This window comes from Falco rusticolus, chromosome 8 (assembly GCF_015220075.1).
Source record: "Falco rusticolus isolate bFalRus1 chromosome 8, bFalRus1.pri, whole genome shotgun sequence".
NCBI classification, from domain to species: domain Eukaryota; kingdom Metazoa; phylum Chordata; class Aves; order Falconiformes; family Falconidae; genus Falco; species Falco rusticolus.
The window spans coordinates 24,055,422-24,069,709 of NC_051194.1; the positions used below are offsets into that span (position 1 = coordinate 24,055,422).

At 40.6% G+C, this 14,288-nt stretch overlaps 1 protein-coding gene across 1 annotated transcript in view; it reads right to left on the reverse strand.

Annotated features, from left to right (window-relative positions):
* RIF1 (replication timing regulatory factor 1) overlaps nt 1–14,288 on the reverse strand; it is a 38,535-nt gene extending 24,247 nt beyond the window's left edge. Inside the window, exons 1-9 of the mRNA XM_037396681.1 lie at nt 14,080–14,288; nt 12,686–12,764; nt 11,914–12,010; nt 9,860–9,990; nt 9,350–9,444; nt 7,250–7,439; nt 2,441–2,533; nt 2,210–2,348; nt 714–865 (exon numbers count right to left, since the gene is read on the reverse strand). Of these exons, the coding sequence (XP_037252578.1) occupies nt 714–865; nt 2,210–2,348; nt 2,441–2,533; nt 7,250–7,439; nt 9,350–9,444; nt 9,860–9,990; nt 11,914–12,010; nt 12,686–12,764; nt 14,080–14,186 (1,083 nt within the window). The 5' untranslated portion in view covers nt 14,187–14,288. The remainder of the gene's footprint in view (nt 1–713; nt 866–2,209; nt 2,349–2,440; nt 2,534–7,249; nt 7,440–9,349; nt 9,445–9,859; nt 9,991–11,913; nt 12,011–12,685; nt 12,765–14,079) is intronic.

Consider the following 14,288-nt stretch of genomic DNA (forward strand, 5'->3'; position numbering starts at 1 on the left):
TCACATAGATGGTACTGCTGTTCACGCACCAGTGTTTTCAGAGTTTCTGGGTACTTATAACAATATTTTTAAGATGCTGTATAAAATACGCATACTGCTAGGTAAACTACAAATGGCTAGATTAAACAAAAACTCAAGTTAGAATGATCCAAGCGTTCCATGTCTAAAAAGGTAGATTATTTTTTTCTTTACTCCCATCCTGAAGTTTAATTTAATGAAATTCAGAAGCCTAACAGAAACATCATATTTGTTCCAGTTACAATGCAAGTAGTAATGAAATATCTGGATCACTTTTCTCTCTGTGTGTCTTTCTCAGTATTTTGTGGTCTTTTCAGTATGTTTTCTTGTCAGTATGTCAGACTTTCCAAGACATACACCTGCACAGGGAAAGGACAAAGCGGTCCCTATACAGGTGCTTATGTTTATTACTGCTGTGCACTCACTGGAGGTTTTCACCAAGATGCTCACAGGTCATGCAGGTATGCTCTTAAATCTTTTGGAACTTTAAAAAGATCGCACGTATAGTCCTGAGCGCACCTGCTATATGTAACAAGCACAGCACACAAATACACAAGTCAGATTCAGTTCCTTAAGACAGTTTTGGACAGGACAAAGCAGGTACAGAGTAAGTTACTGTAACAAAGAGGTGACTTTGCTTCACACACTCAACATAGGCCAAGTGATGATGCTATGACTCTTTTCAGTTGTGTTACCTGTTCAAAGTTTGCAGGCAGCTGAGGTCCCAGCCTCATGAGCAAATACCACCAGACCTCTAGTTTTGTCAGTGCCAAAGCCTCTGTTCTCACATGGATCGAGCACAGCGGCTGCATGAGCAATTTCAGCCTTTTAGCACTGCACAATATATCTTGAAGACCAAAAAAAAGCATATTTTTAGGCAACACAAATAATTAAACCATAGTACAATAAAAAAGGAAAATTTTTAAACCATTAGTTTTTTTCCTAATAGATTTTAGCTTAAAATTCAATTAGTGACAATTTGCAAAACTGAAACACACAGCAAATGCACCAACTTTTCAGACTATTTTACTGCTCTAACTGTTGTCTAATATAACCCTGGAAAGGGCAAGTATTTCTTTCCAGTATCGACTGAAATGAAATCTACTGAATGCCAACATAAACAGGAGGAAATTCACTCCTGCTTGCTATATTAAGCCCCCTATCTGCCACAGTAAAAGAAAACCCAAACAATGTATATGTGCATTACTACTGGATGAGAATGAGTGATCTTAAATACAGTATTCTGGGGCTGTGAGTGATCATTTACCACTGAAGCAGAAATAGCACAGCGTGTCTGGACAGAAGCTTGCTCAAGCCTATGCAAGTGTTTTAAAGAAGAGAAAAAATTTTAGCCAGCTCAGCAGCATCAGAACCTGTCCACCTGCAATTCACAGGAAGCTGCTGACAAACTACTTTTGCAGTGTGCAGTCCTTACTAGGCATTCTGGAACATGCACAACGAATGCCAACTGTGCCATGGATTTTATCATTTGACAGAATAAAATCCCATGTCAATTAGTTTCTGGGAAACAACAAACAGAACAAACGACCAGTTAAGAAACAAATTTAAATGACAATTTCAGTTAAGTTCAGCTAAACTAAAAAACATCCACATTTAGCTTTCTCTTCAGGACACACAGTAAGGAGAAGCACAGTCAAGATAAAAAATAAATATTCTGTGTTTTGACACAGGCTAGACTTAAAACTCTTGTTCAGATCTCAGTTACAGCTTTAAAGCAACTTTTTTCAACTTCTCTAGAATCCCGAAGCATTGCTCTTCTCCAATTAATCCACATACTTCAGAATAAGATCTACAGAATGTTTTATTTTTTATTTCATTGCTGTTTGGATCAATTAAAGCATTACAAAACAGAAGTTTGTTAATTTTATCCTATTCTTTTCTCCGGGTAGAAAAACTAAGATAGAAGTACTGATAAAACTGTCACTTTTCCTTAAAAAAAACCCCAAACTGAAAACAAACAAAAACTCCACTGGATTTTACTTACACATATATACAGAGTCCATACCACTATATGTATATATACACATTGCAACGTATGTACCACAGATATACTAAGTGTATATCCAATGATATGTACCATAGTATCGACCACTATTAGACAGAATATTCTCTTCCAGTTACATAAAATGACAGTAGTCAAAACAATTCAGGTCATCTTTTTTTAATCTACCTGGATTTAGAGCAAAATTATCTATTAGACTCTTCCATGCAATGAAGGCTATTTTCTTTACCACTGGTGAGCCACTACGAAATCCAAGTTCCTCCAGCTGCAGCAATGAGTTGATAAAACTGCCACTACGATGCAGAGTCTGAAAATAAAGTTCAGTTAAGATATTTATGTTGTCAAAAATACCTTCCCTAAAGATCCATGATTGTAAAACTTAGCTGCTTTTCTGCTTACCTTTCCAAGCAATTTGACAAACAGTGGCCACAATTTTAATACATAAGTCTCGTTCTTTGTAGAAAACAATTTCTGAAGTTCTGAAATTAATTTCTGCAGACAGAAAGAAACGGAATTTCTACAAGAAATATATTCAAGTATTCTACAACCTACATACTCATATCAATGTCTGGAGACACAACCAACCTGGAAATACACTAATTTTTGATCAGAAGGATTTAATTCTGTACCACATAGCATTTGCTGGTAAATCAGTCAAATGTTGCTACCACCCAATTACTTACTTAGTTGAAGTTTAAGGTTGGTTTCAATTACTCTGATAGTGGCAACCAACAAATCAAAATCCATTTCCTTAAATACCTGTAGTCTCTAACTCTCAAGTCAAGACACTGTGACCCTAAAAACCACTTTGTTTGAGGTTTTTTGTAAATGTACTTAACTTCAGCAGTGAATAAGGCAAAATATATAAGCCTACAGTTCTGAAAGTGAAGTGGAACATGAAAAGCTTCATCACAGAGACCAAGAGGGCTGTTGCTGAATACGGCGAGGAATCTTTCAAAGGACATGGAAAATGCTGAGTGTCCTGGCTTTGGCTGGGATAGAGTTAATTCTCTTCCTAGTAGCTAGTGCAGTGCCATTTTAGACTTAGTATGAGAATAATGTTAACACACTTCAGTTTTCAGTTGTTGCCAAGTAGCATTTATACTAAGTCAAGGACTTCTCAGCTTCTGATGCCCTGTCAGCAAGAAGGCTCGAGAGGCACTGGAAGCTGGGAGGGGACACAGCCAGGACAGCTGAGCCAAACTGGCCAAAGGGATATTCCATACCATGGAACATCATGCTCAGTATATGAACTGAGTGATTTAAACCGGAGGGAATTAGCCAGGGGGGCAGGATTGCTGCTCAGAGACTGGGTGGCTATCAGTCAGCAAGTGGTGAGCAACTGCACTGTGCATCACTTGGTTTGGTTTTGCGGGCTTGATGGATGTTAATGGTCAATCCTCGAGTTTTATTTCTTTCTCTTTTTGTTATCTCCCCTTCAATTACAAAGTATTAGTATTATATTTTACTTTATTCCAATTATTTGACTGTTCTTGTCTCAAGCCATGAGTTTTCCTCCCCCTCCGCAGCCTCTCCTCCCCATCCCACCAGGGGACTGCAGGGGAGTGAGCGAGCAAGCAACTTTGTGGCTTAGTTGCCAGCTGGGGTTAAACCACAACACTGAGGTACTCAATACCTTACTTGCCTCCATCCTTACTCAGGCCTCCAACATCTGTCTTCCACTACCTTTGCTGCTGGGCACAGAGGTACTACCCATGGTAGAGAAGAACAGAGTTGGAGACTAATTAAGTAAACTCAACATACACAAATGCATCAGACGCTACAGGGTGTATCTGAAGATGCTGAAGGAGAAGGCCAATGACACCAGGAGGCCACACTTATTTCTCGAGAGTCCACTGCAACTGGTAGAGATCCCCAATGACAGGGTAAGGCAAGATTTTTAAAACTTACTCGAAGCTTAAAAAAAAAAAAATAATTAAAAAAACAGCCCAAAACAAACAAGCCATGAAAGAGAGAATCTGGGAAATTACAATATAAGCTAGCCAATCTCACTCCCATGGCTGGAAAAGTTACGGAGCAAACTCCCGTGGAAGCAGTTTCCTGGCATGCAGAACAAGAAGGTCCTTACAGACAGACAGCTTAGTTTTACCATGGGCAAAACCAGCTCTTCCAATCTGACCACCTTCTACGGGGAAACGCCTGGTTCTGCAGATGCAAGGAGTACAGCAGATGTTCTCCACTCCAGCTTTAGCAAGGCTTTGACACAGTCTCCTCTAGTGTCCTTGCAGCCCAAGCGGGGTGACACACACCAGGCGGTCAGATTACAAGGTGTGTAGCTGAACTAGGCTCAAAGGTTGGTGGTTAGCAGTTCAGAGCTCAGTTATGCATGCAACTGTGGTGGTGCATTAACTCCCTCCTCTGGGTCGCTCTACAATCTCAGGAATCACCATGAGGCCTTGGCCTTTGTGTAACGAGGCAGGCAGTTAAGTGTCCCTCAACTATACCGGCAAGCCTCACATGGCTAAGGTGGGGAAAGGCACAGACCGTACCAGGAACTGCTGTTACCGGGCCAAGGTGGGGAATGAAAGCAGGGATAATCAGCCATCCCCTGACAGCCTTGGAACATTATTTACCTGAATCGTAGCCCAAGTGGAACGGTACCATTGTTACCGGAATTCTGAAAAATTACCAACCCAGACTGTGGCCAGGATGGAAATTTACAGATGACTAAAGCCAGTCACCTTGTGAGCCTATAAGCAGTTTCTTAAGTGAGACCCTTTGAGCTCTCCTGGACCACAGCAGGCTGCAGCCAGCATCTCCCTCCGAGTGGGACACCTCTCAGGGCTTGCAAACTCTTAAGTTTGTGAAAATTGGAGGACTGTTGCTGAAAGCTGGTGATGGGCCCTGGGCCAAAACCTTCCCATGCCTCGAGGCTCAACCCTCGCCCACTGAGAAATGCTGAGACATCTGAAGCAAGTATTTCACTGAACAGATACACCTATCTTTGTGCACATGTGTGTTAACCGATTTCGATACCCTACAGCAAGTATAGTACAAATGTTGCCATCTCGGATCTATAATTAAGTTACTGTTACAACTGCAGTAAATTCTGTTGACTGATATTGTAAATGTTAAATTAGACAATTTTAGACAAGCTAAAATCTTGTGATCTACCTTAGATATAAGCTGTTGTCCAAGGCTGAGATTAAGATTGGACCTGGCTACACCCAAGCTCCATCAGGAGTTTATAAAGCGAGGACTATTCTGAACCTCGTGACTCAACAGGAGGGGTACCCTTCTGCATCTCCAGCCTCTAGAAATTGTTCTAGCCAGATTCTAATCCAATTTTCTTCTGTGTGTTTCATTGTTGTACCAACAGAGTGAACCTTGCCATCAAACCTTGTTCAGTCACACTTATACCAATTCATATTAAACTGTTTTTCTAATATCTTTGATGGTGATTCTTTAAGCAACATAAACCACTTGTTTGCAACAGCTATTTACAAAGGGTTGACAAGGGCTAATACGATTTAACACAATTGATGATGGGAGGGAAAAGCGCCCGTCGATGTGCTGAAGGACAGGGCTACCATTCACAGGCATCTTTACAAGCTTGAAAAATGGACTGACAGAAACCTCACACAACTTGAAGACAAAGTCCTACATCTGGGATAGACGAGCCCCATGTACTGGTACCCACCGAGGACCCACGGGCTATGTAACACCTCTACAGAAAGAGGTGGGGGACAAGAATTTTCATGTTGTCAGGAATGTGGCCCTGCACACTGGACTGCACTAGTGAAAGCACAAGAAACAAGTCAAGAAAACTGACCCCTCTACTTGGTACTCGACAGATCATCTCTGGAATGCTGTGCCTAACTTTGGGCACCAAGTACCAGAGCCACTAGTGAACTGGAGTGAATCTGGCAGAGGGTCACCACTGAAATGTTTAGGGGACAGAGTTGATGACAAGAGGAGCGAGGCTTGTTTGGCTTGGGGTGGGAGGGAACATAATTGTAGTCTTCCAGTACTTATAGTTGGATTATAAAGAAGCCGGCAGATGCTTCAAAGGACTACTGAAAGAAAGGACTGAAGGCAACAGACAATTCAACATGGCAAATCCCATTTTTACCATGAGGGTGGTTAAGCACTGGAACAACCTGCAGAATTTCCACTCTTCTAACACATTCAAATCTCAACTGGACAAGACCCTGAGCAACTGGGCCTTAACTTCGAAGCTAGCCCTGTTTTCAGTAGGAAGCTAAGCTAGGTGACGTGAGTTACTACCACAACAAGTTCTTCTCATTCTACTTCAGTAAGCAAATTCTCTTCAAGAGATAATAAAATTTTAATGATATTTGAGTTAATGCTATCAAGACAGGTGCTTAAACGTCACTTAAAAATGGCAAGTTCTCTCCCTGATCAATAATTCTTGTCAGAAACTTGAACTTAATTTTTATTTTTTTACAGTGGTCCTACATTTACACTGCTGTTACATTAATTTTTCTGTCAAAACTACTTCATCAAGAACTTGCTGCCAATTCACAGTAGCTTCTTGCCACCACTATTCAGACTGTTGTACTAGGCCTGGCTGAGCCCCCAGCAACCCTCCCAGAGCTGCTCTTTTATCGGTAGCTAGAAAGGTGGTGGTAACACACCAGTGTCTGGCTGCTGCTGAGCAGTGCTCACACAGCACCAAGGCTGTCTATCCAACACTACCCCTCACCCGTAGGCTGGGGAGAGGCAAGGCTGTGGGAGGGGGCACAGCCAGACCCCAAATGACCCATGGACATTCCATACCATGTGACATCTGCTCAGATATAAAAAGCAAGGAGAAAGGAGGAGGAAGTGGGGGGCGTTCATTATTTATGGACATTTGTCTTCTGAAGGAGCCGCTATGCACACTCTGAAGCCCTGCTTCCCCAGGAAGTGGCCAAACGTTACTTGCAGATGGCAAGTGAAGAACATCTTCTGTCTTCCTTCACTTCTGCACGTGTGACTTTTGCTATCCTTTATTGAACTGCCTTTATCTGGGCCCACAAGTTGGGGTTTTTTCCCCCCACCTTATTTTCTCCCCCTCCTTGTTCTGCTGAGGAGGGGAGTGATAGAGTGGCTTGGTGTACATCTGGCATCCAGCCAAGGTCAACCCACCACAACTGTAAAATAAAATAATTTAAACCCTCCTACCAACAACCCCAATTACTATTCCTGTTGCCTCTAGAAAAGAGGCACAGCATTTCCACTTACTGTGGTCATGAGGTGCTCAGTGACAGCTGCTACCTGCTGCTGCTTCTGGAGGAGCAGGGGCATGCCCATCTCCAGGGCAGTGGCACCTCGTAACTGCACTTTGTGAGCCGAATGGACGACCAGAGGAATGATCAGTTTTGCCCACCTCACAGCCTCTTCTCCCATCTGGGCTGGAGTTTGTTCTATTAAGCTAGAACCAGAAAGCAAATATAGGCATTACAAACCTCCGACAGTAAGGTTTTATTTGAGTGAGCAGTATGTCTATCATTAACAAATGCTTTAATTCAATGTATGATTTACAGGAAACCATTCTAAACAATTCTATTTTTTTATATTTCTAAGCAATTCTATTTTGGCAGTTCACTTAAAACCACTATGCTGAACTGTTATTTCAGATCAACTTCTACAAAGGCAGAACAGACTGATATTTACAATTGTCCTTTCTATTCTATCATGTTTTCAGCCAAACAAGCTGACCTGAGAGCCTGAAAGGAACACAACATCACTTCCTTATCAGTGACCAGGTAGGTTTGCTTATTAACCATTCCTTGTGTGTTCTCGCAGTCCAGGCCAGCCATGTGTGCTGAAAACAATACATGCCTGCTTTTCAAAAACAATTCAAATCCTGAAGCAGCACATGTTTGCACAGACTCAAGATATATTAGCCTAGTCATGCATTCTTATTTTATCCTTCTATTACTGAGCTTTTAAGAGCACAGTATGACAAATAATTCCATATGCTTACACCATCCCACATAAGCTGACAAGACTTTCAGAAATGGGAGTACCCAGCCTGTATTCAGACTGGCCTGCAGGAGCAACTAGTCTGCAGAATTCATGGAATTTTGCCAAGCACCCTCTTTGGCACAGGTATGTCAAATCCCCATTGCTACAGCTTACAAAGGGTTTGCCATACAAAGGAAAACTGCTCCCTTTCAAGTAAATTCATTAAAGCCAGAGGACAAACACTGCTTAAAAAATGGTTTTCCATTACATCTGCAGGCAGTCTAACTTCTGAACAAGAGCATTCTTATCACTGCTGTCAATCAGTCTGAGACCCCGGTATCTGTTTATTTTCAGACAGAACTACATTCTTTTTATATATATTAATGCTATATGTCACTATTATAGCAATTAAAAGAAACCATTTAATAAAATGTAAAATTTTCCAGAAACAATTGTCTACTGAATCTCACATTTGCAAAAGTAGAATTGGTGTACTATTCACCAAATGCAAGGAGTTGCTAAATACTATTAAATTATAACATCCAACTTCCCTGCTACAGAAAACAGATTTTTTTTACAAATCTTTTAAAAAAGAAATTAAAAATCAGTTTTTTTAAAATAGAGATAAAATGAGCAAATAATTGTTTTAACTATTTCACTTTAAAATGGGCCTGTAGTTCAAACCAGATACAAAAAATTTAGAAGAATACTTTCATAATAGTAAAAATACAAGCTCAACATGTTTACTAATATACTAAGTAGAGATAAAATTTGACTATTTAACACTGCTGACCAAAACAACGCACTCATAGTGTTGGTCCTAAAAAGTCACCTTTGGAATTAAACAGTAATCTCAACAGTGTTATGAGAAACATTGCAGTAAAGTTTGTAAAACACCTGAGAGAGACATTTTAAATTAAAACCCCATATAACAGCTGAGAATTTCTCAACCAGGTAGGTTCTGAAAACAACAGCTAGAATATTAAAAACATGACTTGTTAAGCACACGTGAGACTTTGGAATTCCTAAAAAGCAATTGTAAATGAAAGCAATGAAAGTTTATCTGAATACTGAATACCTTCAGCATCAGAATCATTTGTCATATTATTATTAAAGGAGTATTTTGCAAATTAAGCTGTTCAGGAGAACCACTGGCAAAGACAGAAACAGCAACAGCAGTTCACACAATTCCACTCTGTTTTCCTATGGTGTTTTGTGTTATGGTCAGTAGAACAATCTTGAAAATAGTAAGCAATTTGAAGAGTATTTAAAAAAAATTCTTTAGTATACTTAGTGCCACTAAGATTTTGTATCAATAATTTTCTAAAAAAACTAAGCATCTATTCTAACAATTTAATACTGCAGCACACATACCGTATAATAACATTAAGTGCTTCATATTCAACCACCATAGACTGTACATCTCCTTTAGTAAGTATAGTTTCCAGGGTAGAAATAATACAGGACACCTGAGGAAATAAGAGAAGAACATTAGGAGTATTTCCAGGAAGAGCTGGAATTATGAAACTGGGTTTCCCAGGACCGTGCCCTGCATTTGCATTATGCTAGATCTGATTTTAAGGTTAGAGCTCTGACCAAACTGGAGTATTCAGAACATTTCGCCCCTATGCTGCTTCACTAGTATCTAACAGAATTGCTCACATTGCAGCTTCTCCCTTAAGAGAAGAAATATTTTGTTGGCTCTCTTCCCTCTGTAGCTGTCCTTACAATTTCTCCAAGAACTTGGACCTATACTTGGCTGTCAAATTTGATGGAAAATGACATTCAGATTCAAAGGCTACTGAGTGGAAAGTGACCAAGAGATTGCACAAGCCTCATTCCCCTAAGAAATCAGGCCATCAAAAAAAAGTGAAGAAAACTTACCTCTTTTTTAACAATTTCAGAAGGGAACGCTTGCTTAGAGATCACCCAAAGTGCCCGACTCCGAGTGTTTTTATCTGAGGCTTTTACAGCAACAGTGTTCAGTACTGAAAGCAAGTCTTGTATTTCAGTTGCTGAAAGCAGAATGCACAGCGCTCAAATTCTGTTCATGAAATTCCAGTCAGCTTCTTAGCAAGTTTCAGGTCATTGTTCTCAGTTAACATTACTAAGATCCATTCAACTAGAAGTCCCAATGCACATGATTTAATGTCTTAAATATTTTTCTGGCACTTTTGAAATTTCTCTCAAAATAAACTAGCAAAAAACCTCAAAATATATTAACATACAGATGTATTATATTAATAGTATCTGTATTACCTTTATAAGAAACCACAAAGCTAGAACGCAATTTTACTGGAAAACACTAGAGCAAGAGATTAAATATTTAATTATTCAAAACTTCTTGGATATCAATAGCAGCATTTTGGTCAAGTTCACTGCTACACCAACAAACAAACTCATTTTAGGGTCTACAAGGGTCTTTAATAATAAAGAAGGTGGTAAAACTGAAACTTTGGTAGCAGTGAGCTCATTACACAAAAAAAAAAATTATATGCAGTTAGGAAGACAGATGGAGAATTGATGTACTCCTTTAAAACTCAAAAAACTAATGAAACCTGATTTCTTACAAATTTGGACTTTGTGAATAAATGATCTCACTATCAGAGAAACATAAGCTCATATATACTCCTTTCCTCAAGAGTATACATCCTTTTTGTCCTCTCTCCCCAACCCTCCACTGTTTTCGGGATTTAATGGTTTCTGAAGCCTGACATTCCCTACCAAAACTGACTGTCATTAATCAACTGGTTAAGAAAAAGTTATGGGGGGAAATGACCACATAGACATTATTATAGATGCTTAATTCTCACAGGAAATCAGGCTAAATTTTAATAGGAAAGCAGTACATACTGAAAAATTGAGTAGAAGAACTGGAAGAACCAATTTCAATAAACAAGATGGCAGCATCACATGAAAAAAAAAAACCCCAACGCTCTCTGAACACCCACACATACGGTTTTGTCCAGTCTTGCCTGAGATTAAGTTTCTCTCTAGTAATAGTCATTCCAGAACATTTGTCCAAGAATATTTCTTTAACATTTCTCAGGGGATATAATAATTCAAGTATGCCATTTGTTATTACCATTTGCAGAATCACTATAGACTCCCACACCATCAAGACACCATGCAACAGCCAAATTGCAATACATTTCCCTGCGTGCCCACAAAAAGTAGCCTTAGCTTAACCACCTACCACCATCACACAACCTGTGTCAGACACAGCTGACTCCAAGAGGCTTTGTGTTATTGCAACTGGATATAACTGGATATGCCTGATGCCTGAAATGTGCAACAGGTACCTCCCAAGGACCAGCCGAATTGGGACATCAGCTCTCCCCTGCTACCAAAGTCCAGTGTTTTTACCTTGATGCACAGCCTCCATTTCTCTACAGTAAAACTTTTTGTTAAAGGGATTTAGTGCTTTCTAGGAACATAGGACATAAGGTTTTGGATTACTTTAAATTAGCTTAATTTGAAATATTTACCAGCACAATATTTGTGCTTGGACTACACGACCTTTAAAGGACCCTTCCAACCCAAACCATTCTATAACAACCAGGAATAACCAGGTAAAGGCCGGAAAATGCTGAAAAGCACTACTACACACACACAGATTCTACAACCCAAAACCATTCCTCGTTCTTTTCCCACCTGGACATCTTTTTTGGCTACCAACTCCACAAAACTAACTAAGGGGCCTAATTGCTACGAAAGCATTTCATGGAACTAGACATTAGCAAAACATATTAGTGTAACAGCTTGAGAAATAAAACCATGTGATTTGATTTTAATTTTTTTTTTTACAAGATAGAATTACTGAACTGACCACACTGCTTGTACCAGAGACAAAACCACTGCACCACTTGAACTGTAAGCTTTGACAAAAGTACATATACACACACTACCAGCATTCACACTGAAGTTTGTTTGCTTACCAGATAACTGAGATGCAGTACTTGCATTAAAGACGCAGAATCCCAATGCCTGTAATGCTGCATTACTTAGCTCTAAGTTTTGACTAGAAATGTGCGCCTGAAAAATAAAAACCATACAGTCTCAGTTTACAGAAGTAGCTGTGAAGTACTGTCTCAGAACCAATGCTTCTGCTCAAAGGAGAGAGAGCTGTCAAAAGTACTTGATTAAAACAACACAACACCCATGTAGGAAAGCCTCTCTGATTACACACACTCCAAATCAATAAAGTATTCTGAAAACATTTTTGCTCTCTGTAATTTAAATATCTTTAATGAATTAAGTTCTAAATAAGCAAAGAAGAAATTTGGGTGTTATGTACTACCATTTAACTCTGCAATTGTTGTTAAACATCTAAAAGAGAAGGGAGAAAAAAAAGATGGCTAAGAACAATCTTTACATTAATCTTCAAAAAAAGTTTTGACATTTACTGCATATTCCAAATCCCCAAAATGTTTTTAAAGGCAGACTGAACACACTGTATCTTTTCTGGCTGGAACATCAGATTTGACTGCATAAACACTGCCCGAACACATCCAAGATCCTGCATTTTTTCTGCAGCAATTTCCAGTAACATGGAAAATACATTTTGCCAACAAACCCTAACTGCTATATCACTAGGTTGAATTCTTATTAAATGAACTCAAATTCAAGCCTTACAGTTGCCACTGACCTTGCTCACGTAAACATATCCTTCTTTACTGGTGTGCAGAAAATTAAATGGAAGAGAAATACCTTAAACACTTTGCAAAGTTGAGGGAAGTGTCTTCTGACATCTGCAGAGAAGTCTTTGCCATTCTCACCCGTCAAGCGACTTTAAGTAGCAGAAGGGAAAACAAACAATATTAACAGGTTAAATGCTATAATTGACATAACTTTACATTTCTAATACACAATTCATTAGCTAGTACAGAATCAGTTTTCTGGGGAAAGAAATTTAACACAACACTGAAGAAGTGAGAGCAAACATGCCAGTCACCACATGTTTATTCTGACCTAGTAGCAGAACATTGTGTTATAAAGTACCTACGTCCCAGTATACATGAAAAAGTGCAGTGACTAATGACCCATTTGTGCCTCTGCAGCATGAAAAAAAAGAAAATATATCTTAAGGGCTTTAATTTTTTGTCAACTTCTATAAAAACATTAAAAGTTAATATGCAAACTTTAAATGACTGCTGAAAATTAGATAAACTTTCTATAGAAAGATGTGAGTTTAGAAAGCGCATTCCTCAAAAGCAGCTCTAGAGTGCCAGTTCCCTGCTCCAGGAAAATTCTGGTTTGACAGCTAGCAGCAATGACTTTGCACATAGCTGAAGAACATCCATGCAGAAGTTATACGTATATAAAACGTCAATAACCAGTTTCACATAGCAAAATTCAACCGTGTTAAGTGCAATCATCCAGAAGACAACCTAAGAAATCTGCTGTTGCTTAGTATTATCTTAGGACTTTTTTTTTCTTTCCATTACTACTAGAAATCTGTAAAATCTTACAGTGTGATCAGTATCGCTGCGAAGTTGTTACAGTTTTAAAAGTTATTGCAATGCTGAAAGACAGAAACTCAAGGGAGACACTAATGGGAAGAGACAGTGCCTTTATATATGCTAACAAACTCGAAAGATTCAGGTGAAAGATCATCACTGTCAAGTACCTTTCGGAAAGAAATGCAGTTAAAAGACGACCATTCCAAAACCCGAGAAAAAACTCCCACCACAAAAACCTTAACTTTTCCCATCATAAAGCTGAAACGCAAGTCTTTTTCAGTTAGAAAAGTTATTTTTTCCCAGCGTTCCTTCACCCACCTCCGCAGCCTGCCCAAGAAATGCAGGAGGCTCTCGGTGAGCAGCCAGCGAGCAGAGGCCCGCCCGCCCGCCCGTTCCCGCGATCTCCAGCCCGCGGCCAGGCAGCCCAAGCCCTGCCGCGCCCCGCAGCCGTCCCTATCTCGGGCCGGGCAGAAGCTCCCCTGCCCGCCCCGCCGCGGCCGCCCGGGGCTCACCCTCCCTGGCCCGGGACAGGCGGGCCGAGCCCGCGCTGCGCACCGCCTCGGCTCCCCGCCGCCCACACAGGCCCCGCAGATAGCCTGGGCCGCCCCCTCCCCTCACGCTTCCCCCGCGGCCCACGCTCACTTCACGATACTAAGGTGCACGTCGGTGAGCTCTCCCGGCGGGGCGGCCGGATCCTCCAGGGTCTCCAGGAGGGGCTGCAGCCTGCCGCTGGCGACAGGAGCGCTCATAGTGCTGAGGGCCCTGCGCGGCGGACGGGCATCCCAGTACCACCAGCGCCGAGCCCAGCGGCCGCCCACCTCACGCCGCCTCCCGGGGCTAAGATGGCGGCG